The sequence below is a fragment of the Thermobia domestica genome, chromosome 2 (assembly GCF_964235325.1).
Source record: "Thermobia domestica chromosome 2, izTheDome1.hap1.1, whole genome shotgun sequence".
Taxonomy (NCBI): Eukaryota; Metazoa; Arthropoda; class Insecta; order Zygentoma; family Lepismatidae; genus Thermobia; species Thermobia domestica.
Window position 1 is genome coordinate 259,676,785 of NC_137455.1, and position 14,178 is coordinate 259,690,962.

A 14,178-nucleotide genomic window follows, 5' to 3' on the forward strand; every position below is an offset into this window, starting at 1 on the left:
AGCGTGACGAATGTGGCAAGGTGCTGGGTGTGTCGTGCGTGATACTGTCCAAGGTGACGACGATCTACAAAACTCATCGCAGAACCACATCGGTGAAGAGGAACAGTGATCGCAGGAAAACCCTCAGTTACAGGACTATCTCTCAGAAATGTCAAGCGACTGCGGTGCAAGTGACGGAGGAACTCTTACAACATCTTCCACACCCCGTACCAGCAATCATAGTATGCTCATGGATGAACTGCGTGATGACGCCAATGGTGCAGCGACATACAACATGAACCGATGATAACTAGAAGCGTGATATGTTCGGACGAATCATCCTTCCCCTTATTTCAAACCACAGACCGTGCATGTGTGATGGACGACCAAAAAAAGTGTATGATCCGCAGTATCTCCGTCCCAAACTTGAAATATGGCGGCGGCTCTGTAAATGCTAAGGGCAGCAATATTCTGGTGTTCTGGACGTTGTGTCCTGATGCTTATCGGTTACGTCACTACCCGTGATTATGTCACCATTTTAGAGGACTATTCCTATGGTCCAGATGTTGTTTTCGGACATTTGCGCAATATTCCAGTAGTGCAATAAGCTCATTCGCACAGCTGGAGCTATTGCGGCAAGGTTTGAGAAACCGGTCGCGTCACTAGCCGTGATTATATCGCCTTTCCAGGGTACAATTCCTATGGTCGAGGTGTTGTTTCCGGGCAATTACGCCATACTCTAGGACGATATGTCCATTCATACAGTGTAAGGTATTGCGGCATGGTTTGAGAAACACTGGGATGAAGTTGACCATTTCCTCTGGTGTGCCCAATCCCGAACATGAACATAATTAAACATTTGCGGTCACAGGAATCCAGCGCAGACACAGATTTTCGCCTCCATCATCTCTTACGGAATTGAATGATGCATTACGCTCGGAATGATGTAATATTAAACTTGCTACTATTCACGACCTCTACAGCTCCACTTCACGTCGCATCAGAGCTGTTCTGAGACGAAAGATGAACAAAATGCCATCTTGTCTGGTTAGATACACTGGCTTCCCTTAAATTGACAAGAATCTGTATCTTTTATTAGTTTAATAGTATTTTATATAAAATCTTAGTATAGACATATACATTATAATGATCACTATGATACAGATATTTATTCGAAACAACTTACAAACACTTTATTTATCGCTTGGCTAAAGTTGTTTCACTGTAATGCACTGACTACAAGACATGTTTAATAATTTGTTAGCATTTTTTAACAGTAGTCTACTTATAATATCATGCATTAAAGAAATAATATAAGGCGTAGTCCTGGTTTGCAAAGGAAATTAGGAACAAAGTAAGTTCTCAGGCATAATTATATGAAGATGTCGTATCATCTAGAACAGGAGTTTTCAAACTGTGCGGCGCGCCTCCCTGGGGAGGTGCCGAAGGTAGTCACGGGAGGCGCAAGGACTTTCAAAAACGATCCTACAAAGGAACATATTTATAATGCAAAACGCATACTTAAATTTGCACCATTCTTCTTAGTAATACATAGTGGACTGAGCCTTTGTATCACCTCTGTTCCACATAAGATCAAGGACGACCTTTCATCTTTTGCCTTAAACGTGTATAATGCTTGTTAGATGGCCACTAACGATCTTCTACTTATTTCTGTAGAATAGTATGTCTTCTTAAATGTGTTTGGAATTTCGCACGTCGCCACGTTAGCTGAATTTGTCTTTCTTAATTTTCTGTTATTATTTTTGAGACAGTTCTTGAGTTTTAATCTTATCTAAAGTACTACCGCCATTCACGAATAATCTTATTTGTTTTATTTTTATTGACCGAAACCATTTTTCAGATGTTTCAGTTCGACTTGATTCACTTCAGTTCGACATATATTCATATATTTATGTTGTTGACACATTTCATTTATGACAGAGGGGGAGGGGGCAGATTCAGATTTTGGTGGCTGAGGGCATCCTCAACTGCAAAAAGTTTGAAAACCCCTGATCTACAATAAACGAACTATGAACAATAAAATATTATTATGGGTACTTAGCCAACATTATTTGGAAATAACTTACTACACATCAAGCCTTTTTTTAAAAAAATATGAAATAAAGCTCGTAACACTCTTATTACTTAAATACCTTTTAAATAAATTTTCATTACCAAACATTTTAAAATACAATTCCTATCGTTAACTTGATATTTATACAATAAATAAATAAATAAAAATACTAACCATCAATTGAACTAGTGCTGGTTTCCGTGAGGTACGAGAGGTATCGGTAATTGTCGGATCTATTATTCTATTAGTAGAATATACCACATGACCTTCACGAACACTCAGTCGTTCACCTGTAATAATTATTTTTAAATAACTTTAGTAAAACCGATATTAAAAAGAAAAAACTGCTGCACTTGTACAAATTACAATTATAGGTATGGAGCTTTTTTCTGTAAAAAAAAAAAAATAATAATAGAAAACACAAATTACAATTATACGTATGGAGCTTTTTTCTTAAAAAAAAATAGAAAACAATAACCTTCAAATCCACTTCTCTTTTTAGTTTAACATCCCATGTTTATGCTCTAAGGGAAATCATGATCAGGATGATATACGAAATTGTAGAATGAAGAAAGTAGGAGAAACCGAAAGAACCCCGAGAAAACCCACACACACTATGTTTGTCCACGATATAGCTCGTTTGACTGCGGTAAAGTTTTTTTTTTTTTTCATTTTTCTTATGTGAGGAAAAAAAAAGAAAGTGTGTTACAAGAATGAAAAGTTTTGTGACATCTTTTTTCACTATCACCAGGACTTTGATCAGTTCTCAAGGTATCCCGTAAAAACCTTTTCCCTACTCTTGCTCATGTTCGCCATACATCTCGTTCGGAACTCTTGTCGTCTGCCTGAACAATCAGCGCAGACTCTTAGCTCTTGTGGTGTTATCTGAGACATGCACGGAAGACCAGACTATGATGGCTAATGAATGATTGCCACGCTCATATCGCACACAGTCGTCAGAAATCAAGTTTCTAAGATAAGTTAGAACACTGTTACTAAGTTTAACTTTTTTGCGTTTCGTAAGAAAGTTTGTCATGTAGTTATCACATAAATTTTCATATACATCTTGTGACCAAAGGTAATGTACTAGGTTGTTAATATCTAAACTAAAAGATTAATTGAGTTGCTTTTCATGCCATTCGTGCTTATTTCTAATGTGTTATTTTCGCCCGTGCATTAAGACAGCTGTAGTACATGTGTGTGTGTGCGAAGACTGATCTTAAATATGTGCATAGATATTAGTGCTGAATGAAACTTTCAATTTTAATTTAAAATAGTCACTGCGAGTTAGAGATAAAAATTGTGTATTCAGGGTGGCGACAAAAATTACAAGAAAGAATTCCCCTGACTTATCACGGTTTTCAAGAACATATTTGAAATTTTTCCTGATATGTAATTAGTCATACAGACTTTCCTATCTTGATAGAAATCCAAGCCCAAGAAAACATGACAGCGATGACATATAAGTAATATATTCTTCTCGTATCAACTAGAAAATAAATAATATAAAAACAAATACAATGTATTTTATTATGAAATTCAAAACAGTACCTAATGAAAATTCCTGCACAAGGAAGAAATTAAAAATTTTCTGAAACCTGAATCTTAAACTTTGTCACATGATGAAAGTTTCGTTACATATGAAAGGAAGAAGTCATAGTGAGACACTCACTGAAAAAGGGTGGATGTATGTACCACATATCAAGAAAGGAAATTCCTATGTTAAGGGGGTTTTCATATTCAGACTCTGAACTGGGGCAATTCACATGAAATCGGACAATTTCCAGAGCAAAGGTTGCTAACAAAATTTACTTAATTTTTATTTTTATTTTATTTTATTTTATTTTTATTGTATTTATTTATTTTTTTAACTTAAAATTATACCACATTCAGGGAGTTGAAAACGGGTATTCATTTAAATTTCAGCCGCGCAGATTTGTTTGTAGTGGCCATTTTGTACAGGCACCTGAGCGTATTTTGAACTTTTCGGAGGATTTCGTTAAACGCTGTAACTTTTTAGGTTTTAAAGATAGAGTTCAAACCAAAACCATATGGAAGATAATGGAATGGACAATATTTTATATTCTGTGCATATTGACACGTACTTTAGAACCTCGAGAAAAAAAAACTCTGAACATTGAGGTTGGAAACTTAGAAATGGTAATTTTGAATTGTACATTTTGAAGCGAAATAAATGAGACTCAGTTTCGATTTTTTGTCTACCTAGATACTAGATAATAGACAATGTACCAAACAAGTTTCAGATCTGAAAACCATTTACTTGATTTGTTTGGAAATTTTTAATCTTTGCGTATCTTCGAAAATCGAGTATTTTCACCATCAAATATCTCAGGAAAGACACAACTAAAAAATCCCAAGTTTGCACAAAATCCATAACTGAAATCAAAATATTAACCCTAGGAACACCAAATTGGCCTATGAGGCACATAAGTTATTTCTTTAACATTTTTTAACATTTCTGTTTGGATAATAAATCTCAAAAAAAAAAAAAAAAAAAAAAAAAAAAGTATACATTGTCAGGCTTGACCCGATTCATCATAATATGTACTTGCTTAGTTTTTAATGTCTTGTTTTTTTCTATATATAAATAAAGAAATCGTTGTGGGCCTCCGAGCCCCCTCCCCCTTGGCAGTACTAAGGGGCTATTCAAAGGATACGCTAACTGTTACATTCCAGTGTTTTGGCTATTTATTTTCTTTTCCTTTGAAATGATTTTGGTATTACAAAATGCGGGGCACTCTATTTGCATTGAAATTATTATTCTGATGCAGTGTTGCCATCTACCATCATGAATATTTAGTTTTTATTTTTTTCTGATTAATTGCTTATTACCTAATATTTTATTTTCTATTAGTTTATTCCTTCAAACCTGTTAACACCTAAATATGTCTCTTTATATTATATTCTCTCTCTCACACATATACGCTCACTCACTCTTTCTCTGTCTCTCTCTCGCTCGCACACACACTCACACACACACAAATACGGAGAGAGAGAGAGAGAGAGAGAGAGAGAGAGGCAAAGAGAGAGAATTCAGTTTCAATAATGATGGCAAATAACTACGCTGCTGCATCTCTGGTGTCATCAAATATTTTTAATCGTAGAATTTACAAGCAGCAGCCTGCAACCTGACTGAAGACGTATATTTGATAGAAAGCTGTGTTTGGTATTCTGTGACTGTATGTCGGAATCTGTATCAGCATTGGAACAATGGACAACCGCGCTCCTCGCGAAAGTTCAAGTAAAGAAGAACTTCAACAAGTTTTAAATGAATCTGATATAAAAGGTAGTTAGCTCTGAGACATTGAGACCAACCTCACCTAACATAACCTAAACTCTCATACTATCTCTTGCGGAAATCGCATTTAAAAATCTCTCACCGTTTCAAAGATTTCAAGGGTGGACGGAATTATACCTTGTAATATTCATGATGTTGTAGTGCTGTTAGTTTGCAACACTGACAGACAATATGTAGCTTGTTTGCTTACGTTTTACATGCATTTCATAGATGCCAAAATTCACAATAGCTGACGTTGTGCCATTAGAAAAATTGTAACTTTATGTTGGGTTGGCAACACTGCTCCTTGAGTAATATTCCCTATAGTGCCCAATGAAGGTCCCTCACACTATGTATCTTTTCGCGGAAACAAGCTTTAAAAGGATTTCGCGATTTCAAGGATAACCGGGATGGAAAACATAAAGGTTAACTCTAAATTCATTGGAAATATTTCCCCCTCTTCCCCACTCCACACCACTGTACCCAATCACCATTCAAATGCGATTAGAAGAAGTCTTTGCATCGAACTACACCGTACTAACTGACTTGATCTGTATGATACTTTTTCTATAATAACAAATGACATAAATAGGTCATAGTTACTGATATAAATAAAAAATGTAACTTAAACAATTACACACATAAGGTTGGCAACACTGTACTTAGAAACTTAGTAATAATGTAGAATAAAAATATATGATGTCTCAGACACCCCAAAATTCACAAACAATATAAATTAGTTTCCGTGAAAAATAATGACATTTTAGTAGTGCCCCCCGACCCCTTGGTTTCAATAAAACCCAACAATAACTTGGTGTTCCTAGGGTTAAGTAATGTCACTATTTCATTATTATCTTCTTATTTATAACGAAAAGGTATTTATAAGCAGTGGTGGTTTCAGAAAATTTCCTCCGGGGGTATGTTCAATTTATGGGGAGAGAGTACTGCGAAATCACTGGTAGTCTACATTGAGCACAATCAAAGATATGGAGCCGAAAGGGGAAATTTCTAAACTACAGAGAGAGGTGTCAAGTTCCTTCCAGGTCATCCCCTGAAATCACCACTGTTTATAAGGTTTTCTTAGCAAATAGAATATTACATTTGTTTCTCATTCTCCACTTTGTAATGGTAAAATCATAACTTATAGAGAATTATAATAAAGGTATAAAGAATCATATTACTAATTACATAAATATTATCGTGATTTCAAAGTTACTGATTTCTGGTGGGATTAAAACTCCTTTTTTTTAAATTGCACTTTACAGTAAACTCTATATAAACCTGACTGGAAAGCTATGTTTAACTCCAACTAATTAACCAATATCTTAACTAATATATTTTATTTTAATATTTTTATTATTCAACGTTGTATACACTTCATTTCCAAAATCAAAATTTCACAAATGTATATTGGACGAGTGCATATTCGCAAAAAAAAAAAAAAAATAATAATAATAAATAAATAAATAAATAAATAAATAAATAAATAAATAAAAAATAAATAAAATAATAATAATAATTTACGTAAATACTGGAATACGTCTTGGACTTCATAGTTTCAGTAATAATAATAATAATAATAATAATAATAATAATAATAATAATAATATTATTATTATTATTATTATTATTATTATTATTATTATTATTATTATTATTATTATTATTATTATTATTATTATTATTATTATTACCACAAACTAATCACACGAAAAATACGAAACTTGTGTGTCTTCTCGACATAATCTCCCTGCAGTCGTACATTTTTTCACAACGTCGACGCCACGACTCCATGGCCGCAGCCAACGCTTCTTTAGAAGTCTATTTTGATCACTGTAAATTCACTGATGCAATATCGGCACAGCTAGTGAATATGCGACATCAGAGAGTACGGAGTAGAGAGTAGTGAGTAGGGAGCATGAGAAATCACTTGAAAGTTGTTGTCATGAAGAAACTGCTGTGTCATGTTCGCCCGATATGCTGGTGCATTATCTTGGTGGAACAACATACATGCAGCCTTTTCTGTCCGTTTTCCACGTAAAGTTGGAACAAGGAGCTGCTTCTAAACATCTTCGTAGGATGCACCTGTCACCGTAGTGTCCATTGGAACGCAATTAGTAAGGATTACTCCATCGCTGTCCCAGAACATGGCCACCATAATTTTTTCAGCATTGGCACTTACTGTTTTTTTTTTTCCGGTGAATATGCGTGCTTCTATTGAGCAGATTGGCGCATCGTTTCAGAATTAAAAACGGCATGCATGTATCATCCATTGTCACAATCGATGAAAAGAAAGTCCCATTCATGCCGCTATCAAGAGTCAACATTGCCTGACAACATGCCACACGTGCAAGGACGCCGATCCTGGGGGGCTGAGGGGGCCCGGGCCCCCCAAAGCTCATGTGGGCCCCAGTATTGTGTTTATGAATATACAACATTTGGCATAATTTGAATGCAATTTGTCTTAAAATCCTTACATATATACCTTCTGCATCTGAATGGGGCCCCCCAAATTTATAGAGAAATCGGCGCCCTTGGACACGTGCACCTTTGTGATCGTCCGTCAGCATTCGTGGCACCCGCTAGAGAACACTCTTCGCATTTTCAGGTCTTTATGGAGGATTATGTGCACAGATTCCATGGAAATATCAACTCTGGAGGCGATGTGTTCCACACTCATTCGACGATCCTCCAACACAACTTTCTCCACTCGTCCCATCATGTCATCAGACCGACTTGTGAGAGGCCGAGATTGTCTTGGTTTGTTGTCAGACGACATTCTGCCTTCTTTGAACTGTCGCTCCCACAAACGTACATTAGACACCCGTGACACCATCATCACATGTGTCATTCAACTGGCAACGAATTTGAGGCGGTGGCGCACCACACAAATGGAGAAAACGAATGATTACACGCTGTTCTTGTAATGAAAACGTCGCCATTTTACGAGCATCGTAAATATCCAAAAAATGTCATCGCTCTTACCGCTGCCTAGAGTTCTGTGTGCCGCATGGTGTTGCCATCTCTGACATGTATAGACAATGAGTGCTCGCGTATCTTAAAACAAACAGCACATTTGTATGTGTTACCAGTCCTGAGAAAACGATAGAGACATTAAAGCTTGCTTTTATATACAATGTTGGGGCGCAAGTCGCCCCTCCCCCCTGCTCAGTGTGACAGGCAAAGTCTTGCTGTAAAACGAATTTCATGTTTCAGAATTGTGATAAATTCTAAAAAATATATGAAAGAAATCTTAATATTTTGCAATTTTTTCTCCTCTTTCAATGCTGTGCAGCAAAATGGCCAATGTACACCTTGTCTCAAAAAGGTTGAGCGCATTCTTTATTGCTGTTTCGAGGCAAAAATTTTCTAAGTCCAACTTCGGGTATCTTCGGGAAAAAGTAAACCAGGTTCGAACCTCGAAGCCAACCTTTGCAATCGGGAAAAATCTTGCAGATGTGTTTTTCTTCTTTTAAATATAATAAGACTTGTTACCAATTATATATAAAAAAGCAACATTGATTGAAATACTTAATGATACAATATTTCGAAACTATTAATGCCAGCACATGCTTGTTTGTCATTTTGCTCTCCATACTTAATGGAATATTTAGATACGTAAACGAATCTTTCCATATGTAAAAGAATGGTGAAAGTTAAGACATAGAACATTATTCTCTCCTGAGTACTAAAATAAAAGTCAAAGTAGAACAAAAACAGCGTTTGCAGTGGATATGAATTTAATTATTATCTTAAATACCTTTATATATCGCTAGAATTATTATTCGTGGAGCGCTTGTGTTAGCTCAGTGGTATACGCCGTTGGATTTCAAATCGTAAGGTCGAGGGTTCGATTCCCTTCTGAGTCAATGTTTTTTTTATAAAATTCTATTTTCCGCAATGCATGAAAAATTATATAAAATAATTACATTAAAATACGTCAGTTGTATATATATAACATATAATCATTGCACAACATAGTGATTATTATGTTTAAAATATAACAGGTGTCCACAGTACGTTGGTATTCTATGATATATGTAAATGTTAAATACAAATTAAGAAAATAATATCATCGCAATAAATAAATTATGTAGTGTATTTATTTGCAGCTATTTGTCATATAGGGGTTACTTCTGAACATTCGTATTACAGCATGTCATTGATATTCTTGAAAAATTATCCGAGGCATAAAAAGAGGGTATAAACAGAGAGTCCAAAGTCGGAACGCTCGCAAGAAATTCATGAACCCCAAAGGTCACGTGAGCAGACTGGAATTGTCCTTATGAAGCATGCCACAGCAGAAGGTCTTTACATAGATTTTCAATTCAATATCTGATATATGCTTTTGCAATGTGGAAATGGCGATGCCTTTGGTCGCTCTCTCTCACTTTCTCGCTCGCTCACTCTGTATTTATATATATGAAAGTGGATGTATGTGTGTGTTTCCACATAATTCTGATATGTCTAGAGCAATTTTAACCATATTTCTTACAATCTGGGAAAGAGTACTGTCGGGATATATATCAAAAATGCTAGAAAAGGATCGATATTAGTATCGAATCCATAGTTTCGTGGTCGCTTAGGTAAACAGTTCTACTTTCAATTCAAGTCCAATTAAGCTCCCATTAGCACCCAGGGTGGTTACGTAGCGACAAAAAATATCGAAATCAACCAATATTAGAGTCGAAGCGTAAGTTTTCAGTGCCGCATTTCTCATTAGTCCAACTAGGCCCGTGCCTAGAGGGCAACATATTTGAAGAGCGCAAAGTTTAAAATTTTAATTTTTTTCGTATGAAAAAGTTAAAAAAAATCGAGAGCAAATACCGTATACTATTTCATGAGCAGTCCTCTTTTACTATTCTAATATATTTAATGATAGCGTAAGAAATCTGAAATAATTCAGAACATGTTTCCCATTTATTTTTTGTTACCTAATTGTAGCTGTAGCATCTAGTGAGTGGTATTTAACTGCAATAAATTCACTAATTAAGCATATTCGAATTAAGTTTTATTTGTAAGTTAGGGATCAAGGGACGGAGAAATGTGTAGTTATTGGTGGCGCAGAGAGCAAAAGTGCGTAGGGACGCCGAGCTTCTAAATGCAGCACTGTTCGCTAAATTAATTGGTAGAAATTTTAATGTCATTTAAGACCAAATTTAGTTCTAGCAGTGGCAGTATCCGTTTGCTGTCCTAGGAGGAATGAAAGGGACTGACATCAAAATTATATAAAAAAAAGACCTACATTAGTGTCGAATCTATAATTTTGGGGGTCTCTTAGGTAAAGATTGGAACTTCAGATGCCATGTAAGTTAAGCCCTCATTAACACAATGAAGGAGTTTGTGAAATTTGTAACATGTAGAAATAATTGAAAATAACCAATGTTAGTATACAACCCATATCTTTCGTGGTCGCCAAGTTCATTTGGAGCAGTTCTGATGACCTTTAAGTTTAAGTTCAACTTCCAGTAAGAGTAAGATCCCCCAGCACATCTAATAAGGAGAGCGTAGTTCTGGAATGTCTGGGACAACCTTTACCAAACTTGGGAGACATATTACTTTCAATCTAAGAAGAAAATATTGTAGTAGTATGAAGTTATGGAAGTTGGGAGGTGTGACATGTAAAAATAATGTAAAACGACTGATCTTAGTGTTTTATCCATAATTTTCTCGGTCGTTGAGATGGATAGTGATGCTCCCAATGGAGGTTACATCCAAATTCATTCCCATCTTCACAGGATGATGGCCTGGGAGAGCTAAAAATAAAATCTCAAAAATTACTTAAATATTTGTCAAATTCATAGTTTTCGGGGTGAGAAAGCGTTTCTAATAACTTTGGAAGGTAATTTGTACCCACGTCAAGATGGGCTTTTTAATCATATCAATTTCTCACCTTAAGAAGAAATTACCATTACAATTATGATATAAAGCCAATCTTCGGAATCGATGAAAAAATTATGTAGATATATGTTTCGTCTTTTAAATGAAACAAGACATGTTAAAATCAAAGATGGAGTGGGTCAATGGGTCGGTTGGTAAGTGGGTTTAATGGGTCAAGATTTGTGAGTGGATCAGTGGATCGTGGGTCAAAAGGACGTGACCTACTGCGAAACACCACTCACCGTGACTCACACTGGCCCACCCGGTGGCCACCCTTTTAGTCCAAAGATATTTCGTCCAAAGAACATTTCGTCCAGAGACATTTAATCCAAAGACATTTGGTCCAAGGGACAATTCGTCCAAATGACATTTCGTCCAAACTGCAATTGGTCCAAAGGACATTTCGTCCAAAGGAGAATTGGTCCAAAGGACATTTCGTCCAGGGATGTTTAGTTCAAAGCACATTTCGTCCAAAGAACATTTGGTCCGATAACGCTTGGGGGTCAAGGGTTTATTTCTATTAGAAGAGTAAAAGTGATTTTTATAACATTATGACTCAGTAGCTTCTTATTTCTAAAGGAAATTTAAAATAGAGATTTATTCCGCAATTTTCATTTTGATAGAACAAATAATGCTGAGATATTCAGAAAAACGTAAACGCCTGAAAACAACATGGCCAAACAACAGGAGTGAGGAAAAGGTTGTAGTATGAAGTATGTTGCTGTAATAACTGCTAACATGACATCTAAAATTTTCATGTTGTGAATGAAACAGTTCTAAAATAAGTAACGGTAACTAAAATTATTGGAGTTTAAATTTGAGTAAGTTAAATATTAGGTATTCAAACCCTTGTGTTAGAAACGTGAAAAATTATGTGTCAAGTATCTTTGAAGAAATACTGAGAATAGAAAAATACACATGTGTGAAATATATTCTTAGTGTCCAAAGATAATACTCTTAAACAGTCACATTTTTGGCTGCAACATTGTGAAAAGTGATTGACAAATATAAGATGAAAATTGGAACATTTCGTGTAGAATATACGTATCTTTTCAGGTTAACCACAAGTCTGGTTTCTATTTGTAGACTATTGATAGTGTGTAACTTCGGCAGACGTTTCTACATAATTAGTGAGTTGTATGACAACCAGAATTGTTAACTTGTCTTGTATTTTTATTTCAGTGTTACTCCTTATGCAAATATAGTATATACTTTTGCCTTCATATTAATTTTCTCGGTACAGCACAGTACATTTAAGATATCCATTGCAAAGTCTCAAACCAAATACAAGATTCACATGACCATGCGGAGGCAATGTTGTCCGCAAATGAAGAGGGAGTATGCTCTTCAAAGGGTTGTTTATCATTTTGGGAGGTGAATTCCTTAACCAACGAAGCTACAACTGTATTTCTGCGAAGCTAAAACTGTATTTTTGTAAAATTATTGATGAAAGCAAAGAAAGGTGGCCATTTAGTTTTCAGGCGTTTACGTTTTTTCTGAATATCTCAACATATATTTGTTTTATCGTAAAGAAAATTGCGGAATAAATCTCTATTTCATAATTTCCTTTAGAAATAAGAAGCTACACAAGTAACACTTCCCAAGTGTAACACTCCAATTTTGATAAAAATTTGGCAGGCAGATACTACACATAAAATAAGTAAATACGTGTTTTTTTTATTTTCTGCGGAAAAACGGTTTTAGGGGGCAAAAGCCCCCACCCAAAATTTTGAAAGTTGTCGCCCGAAAGGCAAGAAGAAGTCGACCGAAATAAATGAAATCGTGCACAAATATTGTAGACGAAAAATGAGGGAATACAGGTTTCGTGTTTTTCAAGAAAGAATGGTTGGGTGGGGCGCGGACCCCTCCAAACCTTTGCTCATGAAATATCAAAAGTGCTAGTAACAGTATGTCAGAAGTGCCTAAATTTACATGAAGAATTGCAACGAAACTTTGTGTATGGACAATATGTAAAAAATAAATGAACACGGGTTTTTTATTTTCTGCGAAAAAAGGGTTATAGGGTGCAAAAACTCCCACCCAAAGTTTTGAAAGTTGAAGCCCGAAAGCCAAGAAGAAGTGGACCGAAGTGAATGAAATTGTATGTAGATATTGGATACGTAAAATAAGGCCTTTCGTGTTTCACAAGTGTCTCCATCTGATTTCTTCAAATTTGGCAGATCAACAACATGCACAAACAGTATAGTGTATTTTATAGCATTTCAGGAGGCACCTTTAACCCTTACAATGTTTTTCCGCATAAACAAAAACACGTGTCGATTAATTTCCTGTTTGCTGTTGATGTGCCAAATTTAAAGCAAAACGGATAGGGATACTTCAGAAACACGAAAGACCTTATTTTACATAGGGTCTCTAAAATGTCTACCCACAATTTCATTTGCTTTGGTCCACTACTTCCTGCGCTATTACGGTAATATTTACTTTTTTTTGGAGAAGGCCTAGGCCCCAACACTGTTTTCCGCACAAATTAAAACACGTTTCGTTTATTGTTTTGCGAATTGTCCCTATACGAGGTTTCGTTGCAATTCTCCATACTCTTTAAGAACCTCTGACGTATAATTATTTGCACTTTTGACATTTCGTAATCAACAGTTTAAAAGGTCCGTGATATACGCAACCGTTTTTTTTAAAGGAAAACACGAAACCCAATTACCTCAATTTACGTCTACAATATCCAGGGGTGCCCACAAGGGGAGGTTATGACGCAAACTGCGTCATTGAAATATTTGGGGGGGGTAAAACTCTTACAAATATGTTTGAGGGGGTGTAAAAATTTAATCGAAAAGATTTTTTTCATGGAAGAACACCTACGGATAGACAATTGGCGGGAGGTGCGTCATGGACACGAGGGGGGGGGGGCACCACTGCAATATCTGTGCACAGTTTCATTCAATTCTGTACACTTCTTCTTGCCTTTTAGGCCTCA

General features: G+C 35.8%; 1 protein-coding gene across 1 annotated transcript in view; it reads right to left on the reverse strand.

Annotated features, from left to right (window-relative positions):
* LOC145679405 (uncharacterized) overlaps positions 1 to 14,178 on the reverse strand; it is a 68,517-nt gene that overhangs the window by 21,512 nt on the left and 32,827 nt on the right. Inside the window, exon 6 of the mRNA XM_081749987.1 lies at positions 2,228 to 2,343. Within this exon, the coding sequence (XP_081606113.1) occupies positions 2,228 to 2,343 (116 nt within the window). The remainder of the gene's footprint in view (positions 1 to 2,227; positions 2,344 to 14,178) is intronic.